A 13,085-nucleotide genomic window follows, 5' to 3' on the forward strand; every position below is an offset into this window, starting at 1 on the left:
GCTGGCTTTAAAATCGTACACACATATATATATTTTTTTTTTGAGCAGATTCTTAGCCGATTTGGGTTTGCTCTCGGTGCTGGCTTAGTGCGCTAATAATATCTATTACAATAGCACATAAATTAGATCGTTTTGCTTAGGGTTATAATTCTTCTCAAAATGTAAAAACTACGAAGGACTTCTCCTGTTTGCCCTTTCGAAAAAACAATCATTTCGAAAGAGCTGTGTGTTCCTATTGCAGGTTTTCTTTACAATTACTGGTGTTTCTTTGCGTGTGTCTCTCAATAAATATATATATATATATATGCTTTATATAGAACAGAATCTGTGTGAAATGGGTTTGCCCAAGTGTTCGATTTAAGTACAGGCTGTGCTCTACATAGATCTCTGCTCTCCGTGCCAGGTGGTGCTGGTCTAAAGTCTAGATAAGTTTGCCGTGTGGGTTGCAAATGCACAAGAAATGTTCGATAACCAAACTGATCAGACTGATCATTTGCTCTCAGGAACTGAGGAACTGATGGCTGCATAGCCAACAGATCAGAGATCCCTACTATATTCAAATTCAGCAATATTAAATGTTGCAACAGTTAAAAGAATGCACAAAAGATGAAAGCGATTAATATACAATTGTCAAATTTAAGTGGTTAGGAAAATATTCTCATGTGGAAATAAAATGTACAATCCATTCAGTTGTAAAATATCTGAATCAATCAAGTGTGTGTTAGCAAGTCTAAAGTACGATACGATCATACATTAATAATTTCTTATAAATTTAGTTGAGATAGAGTACACTTTTTAGAAAGCAATTATAATGGTAGTTGTTGTGACTTTGATGTTTTCATACTTCATCGAATGAGAAACAGATCGTTTGATCGATTACAGATGGTTTAACACAACGTGTTCATTTAGTGTGCTTGGTGGTGGTTGTTCAGTTTATCAGTTTTTTTGGTTGGTTAGTTGGTTAGTGGTGGTTATGATCGTTCCCGATCGCAGTTCCATTGTTCTATGTGGACTTGGTGGACTTTGTTTTATTTGTTCTGTGAGTGGGATCAAAGGAGAGCTTCATTGGCTGGGTCTTCTGGGTCTGCTGTTATTGTTATGTCTTATACCTATGGCTTGCCATACGATTCTTTGCTTTCTTTTTGGCCGTGGAAGTAGGGAATATAGTTTAATATTCAAGGGCTTGATGGTTGCTCTGCCTGCCTCTACATAAGATACATACTTGTTAATATATGCTCTAGATTTAGGTGTATATATATAACGTAGGTGTGTATAATAAGAATCACAAAGATGAAATGACTTGCGTTCAGAGTCCGAGTATAAATAATAACAAAGCTGGTCGCAATCAAGATCCGGATCTCTGTGCTGTGAGCATTGTTCGTTCACAAGAAACTATGGTAATAATAATAGAAATAATATTAATTACAATAAATGGGTGCCAGGACACGCGCTACACGATAAATAAATATTAAAAATATACACTCAACAGTTGAACTTTCTGCTTAGGTTGGGTTTGATTCTTTCTTGATTCTTTCTTGATTTGTTTTTCTTCGGTTACCCCTCGTCTTCCAGGATCTCTCCAAATTCATTTCATATATAATATATATTTTGAAACCAAAAAAGTTGCTTTCGCTTCAGTTGGCGGGCGTTGTGACTGCTTTCTGTCGCCTTATGTGTTCCGATTTGTGATACAGGAATTTGTAGGTCGATTTCTGCTTCTCCGTATGCTCCACAAAGGAATCTGGTTAGGAATTTCACATTAAATATCAATATAATTGATCTTCTTACAAAGGAAATACCCACCGAAGGAGATATAGCCCAGGTTGTCGGTATCCAGCGCATAGAAGAGCGCCTGGGCCTTCTGTTCATTTATCTTGCCGCCAGCGTGCCTCATCAAGCGCACGAAGCTTTCTCTGTCGATTTGCTGACTAGATTCGCTATAGAGCTGCAAAGGATGATGACAAATTAGTTTTATATGTTCCCAATTATTTAATTAAGTATTTTACGTGGATCAGGGCACGCAGGAAGGTCAACAGATCGGAGTTCTTCAATTTGCAGAAGAGGGAGCAAAGCAGGAAGCTCTTCAAACTCACTGAGCCCATGCGGCGCTAAAACAAATGAAACGGATAGATTTCAGATTAGAAAGAGAGAGAGCTACTAAACCATCGATCGATTTCCAAACTTCTGCAATACTTACGTGATCGAGCAGGGCAAACAGCTTGTGCAGATTGGTGTTCTTGAGATCCACTTGGAGCAGCTCACCAAACGTTATGATGTCCAGTCTGTCCGAGTTGGACACCCGGAGGAAGCCCTTGCAAAGCTCTGAGTCCCGCTGGCTCTCGATCAGGCCAAGCTTCTCGATGGTCCTCTCGATCTCCACGATATCACCGGGGAAGGGGATCTTCATGTCGCGGGCCCTGCTCATCACAATAACGTCCTCGAACGAGTAATCCGAGGTTGGCACTCCTAGAGCCCTTCACAAAATGGTTAATAAAAGATATGGAAATTAATCTGTGATCTAAATATTATTTGTACATTATCAAGTAAAAAATTTTAAAATATTTATACATATATAAAATATTATATATTATTGGTGAGCAAAAACTATAACAAAGAAAGGTTATTATTTCCTTTAAACATAAAAAAATCGCCTTATGTTTATTATAAACTATAATATGACTGCTATAAATAGAAACAGTAAAGGAAATGGCCTATTTAACTTATGCAAAGTACACACATATTGGCAAAAATGGCCATTTCGGAAAACTAATGGACTGCTGCCCCACTTACTTGGCCATCACCTCGCGCACATTGTTGGCATAAAGATTGGCATCGGCCACCTCGTCCGCCGATGGCGTGTAAACGGGAAGGTACTCGATCTCGCAGCGGTTGTAAAACTGCGTCATTGTCAGCCAGAGCAGACGTAACCTAAATGCAATAAGAAATATAGGTATTAATAGTTTACACAAGTTTGATGCCATTAGTGCTGATAACTCAGAATCATTTCTGTGAAATATTGCTTTTAGGTAGTTTTAAAATGTGTGAATAAATATTATTAAGGGGGGGTAAGGTTTTAAAAAATTTTTTTTTACATTTTTTTTTATATTTTTTTTCTGAATGATCAATATGTCGAGAACATTGTGTAAAAATTTTGAGTCAATTAAAGTCAAACTAACGGAGTTACAGCGTTTTAAGCAACCGTATTTGGACGTATTTTCACGTATAAAAATACTTTGAATCGATTTTGCCGAAGACGTTATTTTGAAAGTCGGTGAACATCAGAACTCAAAATCTACTGAGCCGATCCTTTTCAAATTTTTAACACAAATTCTCAATATAAATACGCAGGTAATCAGGAAGAGTTTTTTTTAATTTTTAATTTTTTTCTATTTAAAAAAAAAAAATGAACTGCGATTTTTTAAGCTAAAATCGCACTTTTCACTTTCAAGTGCTCCCAAAAATAGACAAAAAATAAATTTTAAAAAAACTCTTCCTGATTACCTCGGGAAATTCATTATCTTTACAACGCATATCACATTTTATTTTTAAGATGATCCGTTAACGCCCTATGATGTTCACCGCAAAACAACTTTTTCTTAAGGGGGGGTAAGGTTTTAAAGGCCAAAAAAAGGGCCATGTTTGATTTTTTTTTTGCGGCGAAATGAGTAAGTTTATTTTATTGAGCTTAATTACATGTTATTGTTTAACTTTTGAAGAGTATTAGAAAAAAAAATTATTAAAAAATATTAAGAAATAAGCCTGTGGCGGTTAATCTTCCGAAGCGCCTAAAGAAAAAGTTGTTTTACGGTGAACATCATAGGGCGTTAACGGATCATCTTAAAAATAAATTGTGATATGCGTTGTAAAGATAATGAATTTCCCGAGGTAATCAGGAAGAGATTTTTTTAAATTTATTTTTTGTCTATTTTTGGGAGCACTTGAAAGTGAAAAGTGCGATTTTAGCTTTAAAAATCGCTGTTAATTTATTTTTTAAAAATAGAAAAAAATTAAAAATTAAAAAAAGCTCTTCCTGATTACCTGCGTATTCATGTTGAGAATTTGTGTTAAAAATTTGAAAAGGATCGGTTCAGTAGATTTTGAGTTCTGATGTTCACCGACTTTCAAAATAACGTCTTCGGCAAAATCGATTCAAAGTATTTTTACACGTGAAAATACGCCCACATACGGTTGTTTAAAACGCTGTAACTTCGTTAGTTTGACTTTAATTGACTCAAATTTTTTACACAATGTTCTCGACATATTGGTCATTCAGAAACAAAATATAAAAAAAATGTAAAAAAAAAGTTTTTAAAACCTTACCCCCCCCTTAAGGCGCTTCGGAAGATTAACCGCCACAGGCTTATTTCTTAATATTTTTTAATAATTTTTTTTTCTAATACTCTTCAAAAGTTAAACAATAACATGTAATTAAGCTCAATAAAATAAACTTACTCATTTCGCCACAAAAAAGAGCAAACATGGCCCTTTTTTTGGCCTTTAAAACCTTACCCCCCCCCTTAAAACATATTATAAATATTGCTTTTAGTTGAGGGAATTTGAATTGCAAACCTTTTTAACCTTTTTTTCTGTTACTATGAAATGTGAAAAAACGAGCTCTAAAGTTTCACAGGAAAAACCATTGCAGTATATCTATTAAACTCACACTCCAGGTCCGTCCCAGGTCCAGGTGAAGGTGTCGTACTTGTTTGGATACTTGAGGAGGACCGGTTGCACGGGAACGCCCGGATAAAAGGCGCCCGGCTTGAACTTGATCAGAGCGCTGCGATTGGTGCAGGTGCCCTCGGCGAAGATGACCACCTGGGGCCAGTCCTCCGTGGAGCGGGCACGGTCCACAATGTCCCGGATGGTGTTCTGCCGCGAATTGGGATCCTCGCGCTGCACGTAGATGGGCTGGGCGTAGTTGATGATGCGGCCGAGCAGCGGGATGTCCGCCGTCTCCCGCTTGGCCACTATCGAGGGCGGGCCACTGGCCACGACCAGGATGGAGTCCACGTAGGAGGAGTGCGGCGCCACCACCAAAATTGGTGCCTCCTTCGACGTCGCTGCTCGACCCTTCATGGTCACGTAGTGGAACGAGCCGAAGGTGTAAACCATTCGCATGCCACAGGCCGTCATGTATTGCATTTGTCTGTGTGGCGTGAAAAAAACACGATAATTAGTTTGTGATTCAGTAAAGTGCAGTCTGGTTAACTCACTTCCGCCATCCGGTGAGGGGTTTCTCCTTGAGATCGTCCAGGGACATGCCATAGAGTCCGATGCAGGCGAACATCCACGCGGAAATCAGGGAGAGCACACAGCCCACCACGCGAATTGGCAACAGAAGAACTGTCAGCACATATATCTTAAATGGATAAATTGATTTTTAATTATATTAACAATTTTACAAATTCAAATCAGTATGCTATTTGCCCTCCAAAAAAGCTCAGCCACTTGCAACTTAATGTCTTCCATTAGCTGCAAAGGTTAAGACCGGTCAACTCTTTGTTCCACTTTTGAATAAGTGTTTTAAAAAGTTGTTTTTCATTTTTCATTTGCTTAATGACCTCTTAAAGTTAACACACGTTTGAAACCATCAAGTAATTTTCTGACCTTAGTAAAAAGTAGTCCTTAAAGTACACTCAATTTTTAAAACATTTTTTTTAAATAGATCTCCTTTATTATGTTCATAGAAATATGTATCTTAAAAGTGTCTTCCATCAGCTGAAAAGAGCCACCGAGAATTCACTTTTAAGACTTACTATATTTACTATACTCGGCAGACATATAGATACAAGACTCAGCTCGGCATCGGCTTTGGTTATCCCCGAAAAAGAATTACACCTGAGAACTTCTTCCTCGTTCGTTTCAAAAGATCAACGTTAACCAGGCGGCCATCAGGCAGAATCCTCCCACGGTGGCATATGGTTGCATCCGCTTTTCGCCGGTCAGAGCTCGATAGTACATGGAGCCACTGAAGAAGAGAGTGCCCGTGATCATTAGGGTGCCGGTGAGGAAGGGATAGTGGGCCAGGGGCATGGCCATCAAAGCGAACGAGTGCAGGAAGTGGATGCGATTGGCCACATCGGCGAATGCCTGCGAGTCCAGCTGCTCCCGGATGTCGTCCAAGTCGCGCAGGACGTACTTGCAGTAGGCACCCATGAAGATGGCCGAGGCCCCGCCAATCCCGGCCAGCCTCACGAAGTGGTAATGACATCCCGCGAGGCAGTACAGCGATCCGTGCGATCGCACATAGTAATGCGCCGAAGGATGCAGCACCAGGACCCTGTCCTCCAGTGGAATCTTCTGCTGCTGAGTTCTGATGCTCTGCAGAAAGGCGGTTGCCGACGAGATGATCATCTGACTGACAGGATTGCCCACGACCAGATAGTCCAGGGTCTCGGCCAATGACATTGTGTAACTGTTTGGCTCAAACTCCGTCAGCCGATGCCACAATAATTTTGACGCAAAGCCAAAGATTCAAAATACTATGGAACAGTCAATAAAAAAAAACCAGCAATACCAGCTAGAATCGCTAAAACATCGATTTAAGCCCCAATCGATGATATACTATCGCAAATATTCGCTTAGGTGACATTTGAAACAAAGCATACACTTAATCAGAAAACTATAAAAAAAAAACTGTTTAAATTTATAAAGATAGTTCCCGTAAGAAACTGACAGACAATTCATGGTACTATAGAAAATATATTATATTCAGAAATATCTACATATCTTTAGCAATTTGGGTGCAGTAGCACTCGATCCAAATATCATATTACAACAATGCAATAAAATCAATATATAATCACGTAATTCTTCTCGGATAAGAGGGCAATCACATGGTAAAATATTCACATTAATTCATGCAAGCAGACATTTATAATTATAAATATATATAGACCCCCTAAATCAATAGCTCCCCAAACATTTCTGTGTTTATATTCGCCAACTTCCAGTAATCGCTGATAGTTGGATGCTTATCAGTCAAGTGGAGGCGCGCCATTTCTACGCATTGAACTTTGCTTGTCGATCAGGCCCTCTTGATATACGAGTATAATCGGTTCTAGGAACTGGCATGGAAATAGCGTGGAAAGGCCACCCAATGTCTACAATACAATGTCTACTATCGCCCAATTTCATATTCCTTGAGATGCTTGCCTATAGATCCTATAGGAATATAGGATCAAAGTTCCACTTTCGTTTTCATTTGTTCGCACATTCCAAAGATTTTATACTTCAATCTATTTTTATAAAACAAAACATTTGAATGGTGTTAGCATGGGCGTGTTTAAATAATACTTTTAGTATTTACTTATATATACAGCAATGAGCAAAATAAAAAGGCTTTTTGAACTTTCATGAGCATAATTTACAGATTAAAAGGTTAATTTTTGTACTATATGTATTTTATATTTTTGCTCTGAAAATCTTTATGATGATAATGTTTTTAACAAAGCTAAAAACAGTTATAGCAAGGTAAACAATTTACTGAGTACTGAGTTATTTTTTCGACCACAAGTGTTGGTTGGGATATGACCAACGTTACTGCATTGCTAACCAAGTGGGAAGGCAGCAACAATGTCAGGGCCAAGTTGAGTGCCTTGAACTTTGCTCGGAAGCGAAATGAAAGCGAAACGGGTTTTTGTATTGTGCACGCAACGAAATCCCCTCCCAAAACCCCCACTACTACTCTTTCGCCAACTTTCAGGCTTTATATTTATTCATAATATTTCAGTGGGTCAATGGCTCAATAAGTGCACTGCTTCGTCTTCCCCCAGCTGATCTCAGACTCTCAACTTGAGTTGTTACTAAATATATAGTACAACAACTGTAGTATACGCCCCACTGCAGTTATCAATTTTGTTTTTGCTTTGCAACAATTGTCGAATAATAATTCAAGACTTTGAAACTTGACTCAGCGATAGCGCCACTTGGATGCGTCACTGAGATAGGTTATAGTAACATTTCTACTGATTATATAGTATTTGCTTGGCTCGCGTGATTATTACGGCATATTGAACTAAGGTTTGTTATTTGGATTGTGAGGTAATATTATCTAAATAAAAAGTATGTTTAGCTCAAATATTACCGAGAAAGGTAAACATTAATATTTACCTAGTCCAACTCAAACGCATTCTAGGAAACAACTCAAGGTTCTTCGTCATTTTACAAATATGTAAATCTCTATTTATTTATAGTTCCTGAAACAAATACAAGCTAAACAGCTGATTTCGAGAAATGAAAATCCCGATAAATCCCCCAATAAATGACCACAGCTCATTTCAAAACACACCACAAACGGGAATTTCAATGAATCATACAAACAATCAATCATTAAGGAAATAAAACTGAAGGTTTGACTTTCAATTATTAAATTTGACCACTTTCACATTTAAGTTGGTTGTGATAGTGGAAATGATTAATTAGCATGGTTTGTTTTGGGTGCAGAAGCACTGAGATTCTAGTTCTAAATTACTATCATGAACATAACTTTTGGGGATTACAAATGAAAATGTACATAATTGGGGTTTTCCCTGTGCATCTATTAACCGAAATTAGACAATTTCCCGGGCAAATCTGCACTGATCCGTAAACAAGGTGAAACACTTGCGTTGCTCGTTGTTTTTGTTTTTGCTTTTGCTTTTGTTTATTGTTGTGTTATTGCCACTCGCCAGCAATTAGTGCTAAGTGCAAATAGCGAGCTTTACCGAAATGTAGCAAAAACGGAGGAAGGGGTGGCCATGTGTATAAGCAGTTGGCTAATCCCCCCATTAACCCACGTGCAAGAAATTCGAACCGTTTCGCTGATTATCGGGCGCTTTAAAAGCAATAAAGCACCTGACGCTGCAGTGGGAACGGCGACAAAGTGTCGGGTTAATCGGTGGGACATTATGCATTAGGTGCTTCCAGGGGGCTGGCAAGCATGGAACACGAGCCTTCTTATGTGACAAAAGCGGGAAGCACAAAAAATCAGCAACATGGAAAAACAAATCGCTAGACTGGCCATAAAGATACCCGGTAATCTAATTAAAAAAAAAAAAAAACAAACTAAGACTGGTTTCCGGATTTGGGCTATATGCCGCAATTTTTATTGCTGTTATGTTATTTTTATAAACAGAAATCCAAGGTTATATGTACATCAGTTTATAAAAGTATAACAACCTATAGAACAATCTTACATTCTTGTTTCACAAACAAATAACAAATTAGTTTAAGGGATTTGTTAAAAATGTTCGTTTAACAAGGAGCGTGATATTTCTAACTAAAATGCTAAAAATTGAATTTATACGGTGTAAATGTTAATTATTAGGGAATAATTGAAGTTCAAAGTCCAGTTAGAAAAACGTTTGGGAAAATAAAAAGTATATTCCATTTGTATCTTAGGTTTCGCTTATCAGACTGTATCTTTAAGACACTATAAATAAATTATTGCATTAAAAAGTTAATGTTTGTCTTGTGAGTTTAAAGCTTTTATCTTTATGATCCCCTTTTTTATTTTATTATGAAGATTCTATTGTAAACTTAATTAAGACCTGGTAAGATAGGTATTTTATTGGCATTTTCACAGGTTTCAAATGTACCGCTGTATCTTCTTCTTCAGTGTTAATATTAAAGCCCGTATCCTCATAAGTTTGGGTGAAGTCTAGTGGTTCATTATATGTATTTTTCTATCAGTACTGTATTTAATACTATATGATCCCCTATATTTTGTTATTCCAATATACCCACCCATGATTTTAAGCACCCATTAAAAAAGGCAATATACAAGAAAGAAAACGGGAATAAAGCGGAACAAGAGAGCTATTGACTTGGTAAGTGTGAGCGAGAGGCGACATTTTCTGTCAATAACAACAAAAACAACAATAATAACAATAACGGCACACATGCCAAAAGAACCGGCGTCGCAGCAGCAACAAAAACAAGCACAACAATAACAATCCTAGTGGGGCGTAACAACAACAAAGAGAACAAGAAAATCATACGATTCTCGCTGCCGCCAGCAAAAACGCTGACGTAGGCAGAGACGTCGACAGCGCCAGATAAAAAAGAGGAAGAAGCGGTAAAAAAGGAAAAATCAACAACAAAAACAATGCGAAAAAGAATAAGAACGTTGACCAATGTAACGGCAAATGCATGTCAAGTGCAATGCAAAGGAGAGAGATGGGGCGAGAGAAAGTTCTCTCTCCTCCTCTCCCTTCCGCTCTTACTCTCCAGTGGAGATCGCCAGGGGCGGATGTAGAGTACAGTTTTAAAGGGGTTGCTTTTCAATTACCATTTCAATTTGGTTTGATTAGTAAAATTTATTGAAAAATGTTGTAAAAATATCTTAGTTTAAAACAAATTGCTTTCAGAAAGTCGAAAACGCCTAACCCCCTTTATTGATACGCGCCTGGAGATCGCACATGTGCCCGATTTGCATGAATGAAAGAGGGAGATGAACGGAAGGAGGTGCAGAAGAGAAGGTTGCGACGCAAAGGAGAAGAATTAGAGGCGGGGGAGTAGCTAAGAGTGGAACTCACCTTGGCCACCTCAATGTGACTGTCGATTTCGATGCGGTGGACGAACGGATTTATATAGTTATACCCCTTGGAGGCCCAAGTATCCTCCTCGGAATCGCGTTTGGACAGGCTTGAGGCCACTCCCACATCCCCGACGCCACCCACTCCGCCCACCACCCCCGCCGGCGGTACTTCTTCACCGCCCGTTGGCTTAATTGTCGACGTTGTCATTGCCCCTTTTTCTTATTCACTCCTCCACAACTTTAATCACACCACGCACTCCCGCACAGCGGTTAAAAAAAAGTTAAAAAATAATAACAACAATGGTAAAGCGGTCTTCACTGGACTTCACTTGGCTTGTTTTTCAACCACTGGTTTTCAAGTGTTTTTTGTTTTTAAACTGCGATCGGTTTTATATTCGCGTGCCAAGCGCTGCCATAAAAACGGTAAACTAAAATCCCATAGTATAGTTATTGGATTGGCTCGCGAACAACAACAAACGTTTTGCAAACTCTTCGCTCTTCGCTTGCACTGCGCAATTTCGCAACACTTTTTCGGCGGCCTTGTGCAACACTGCTAAGCCAATCGATGAATACTAAAAAATACCAAAAGAAGTACGGACTTTTATTTTCTGCTGATCCGGCAACATTAATAAACATGCAATGATTTGAAATTTGAATTTGTAACCTCTAAGAAAGATTCAACTTAATCTTCAGTTTCCAACTCAATATTTGCAAGTTAATTAGGTAAGTTTGTGGCCTTTCTGATCCCCAATTTCTGCTATCTTTTCAAACGAGTAAGAATCACTTACTTAATATGGTGGTAAATATATTTTTTCAAAAACGTTTCTTAAATTGAAATGTTTTGAAATTGTGGCAACACTGCTAAAAGGGCGCCACACTTGTAAATTTGAAAATCGAGCTCTCCCTTGACCGTTTGCCTTTCACGTGCTTTCCAGACAAACAGCATCGCGCCACCCAATAAATTTTATGGCACTGGCACGAGTCGGTCTAATCTATAATCTAAACAGCAGCAGCAGACCAATAGTTCACGGCCCCGCCGTCTCATGTTTTGGGAACGTGGTTTTTTTTTTTATTTTGGCAAAAAAAAAACCAATAAAAACAAAAAAATATCTAACTTTACGATCTTCATCGAAAACGTTTCCAAGGCAAGACACCTTGTTGGCAAACACTCAGATGTCTAGGCTATGGGGCTATGGGGCTATGGGGCTATGGCTTTATCAGCGGTTGGGAAACGTAGACCGATCCAACCAGTTTAATTCCGTTGCGTCTTGTGGTTAGTTTTTCGAGATAAAACGGGTTTTTCGGCGGTGCGGTGATCACCTGCAAATCGTTTTCTACCTTGTTGCGGGCGGCATTAACTGTTATACGCTCGCTCCGCCGGACGACCTTGACGAAGTTTATTCGCCGCCCTTTACCCCGTGACCTTGCCCAACTCGATTCTGATGGCACGAAAGCGAAAGGAGTGCCGGATTACAAGTGGGAAGTTATAGTAGCATATATGTACATATATGTATACTATAGTAGTTGTTCTGGCTGACCAAGCCCCCCTTTTCCACCCGCCCATCGCATAATCAGCGAACCGCTTCCAAGGCCAAATTAGCGATTTTTAATGTCTGGCTGCGTTTATTAATGAGTTTGTCTATATATATATTTTAGTATTTGCAGTTTCTATTCTCCCAGCCAATTTAGTTTTACCTATTTTGTTATACACAATGGATGTTAATAACATGGCTCAAAAAAAGAAAATAATTTTTCTATTAATGGCAATCCACAAGCGGTCCACAATATTAACTATTAACAAAATTCTTCTAGGGGCTGTCTTTATTAGTATTTTTATGATGCTAGTTAACAATAAACTTATAAGCTCAATAGAGAATCTAAAATTAAATATGTTTTGACCTTGTTTGTTAGTTTAAAAATAGTTTCTATGCGTTTTACTGAATGTCTGTGTCATTTTATGTTTTGATATTAACATTTTAATTTATTGTACTGTTGTGACTGTGCTCACATGTGGCGTTTATTTGTTTTGCTTCATTTATTAAATATACATGTTTCATTATTTGTTCAAATATAAATTAAAACTATAATATTTCGATTCCTGCGTATATTTTTAAAATTAATATTAATTTACTGTATTTATTTAAGTGTAGCATAAGCATGTGCTTTAATTTTTTGGATTTTTTTGTATATGTATATGTATTTATACCTTTGGTAAATTTCTCTGGGTGATTTTGAAATTTTTTTATGGGTTTTTTGTCGCTAATTTTGTTTTCATCTATTTTCTCGTTTTATGTGTATATTTTTTTTTTGCCATTTTTCTGTCAGATGAATTTTCCGGCTTTTGGCCAAGCGTCACGTGAAGTTATTTACAGTTGCCAAAAACGTATTATAATTAATGACTTTTGTTTATAAGCAAAGGCCGGCGATTTTCACAAATTTTCCACAAGATTTCGTTGGCCGCATTGACCTCTCAAAGTAAAAGCGAGATAGCCTTAGAAAGTGAGACAGTGAGTGGGCGACGTCATCATCATTGACGTCACAGTCGAACTACAGTGAAAGAGCT

General features: G+C 38.1%; 2 protein-coding genes across 2 annotated transcripts; both read right to left on the bottom strand.

Moving 5' to 3' along the window:
- Nucleotides 1-2: 2 nt before the first annotated feature.
- On the bottom strand, nucleotides 3-11,032 carry LOC108097571 (lysophosphatidylcholine acyltransferase). Its single transcript, XM_017199955.2, has 8 exons — nucleotides 10,521-11,032; nucleotides 5,217-5,362; nucleotides 4,664-5,149; nucleotides 2,791-2,928; nucleotides 2,198-2,474; nucleotides 2,007-2,108; nucleotides 1,804-1,945; nucleotides 3-1,741 (listed from the first exon to the last, which is right to left on the bottom strand). The coding sequence occupies exons 1-8, from the start codon at nucleotides 10,728-10,730 to the stop codon at nucleotides 1,635-1,637; spliced, it is 1,608 nt and encodes a 535-aa protein (XP_017055444.1). The 5' UTR covers nucleotides 10,731-11,032; the 3' UTR covers nucleotides 3-1,634.
- LOC108097572 (transmembrane protein 256 homolog) lies at nucleotides 5,662-6,621 on the bottom strand. The gene has a single exon (XM_017199956.2). It carries the CDS (start codon nucleotides 6,409-6,411, stop codon nucleotides 5,866-5,868), a length of 546 nt encoding a protein of 181 aa, XP_017055445.1. The 5' UTR covers nucleotides 6,412-6,621; the 3' UTR covers nucleotides 5,662-5,865.
- Nucleotides 11,033-13,085: the final 2,053 nt, after the last annotated feature.

The sequence above is a fragment of the Drosophila ficusphila genome, unplaced genomic scaffold (genome assembly GCF_018152265.1).
Source record: "Drosophila ficusphila isolate 14025-0441.05 unplaced genomic scaffold, ASM1815226v1 contig_197, whole genome shotgun sequence".
Lineage (NCBI taxonomy): Eukaryota > Metazoa > Arthropoda > Insecta > Diptera > Drosophilidae > Drosophila > Drosophila ficusphila.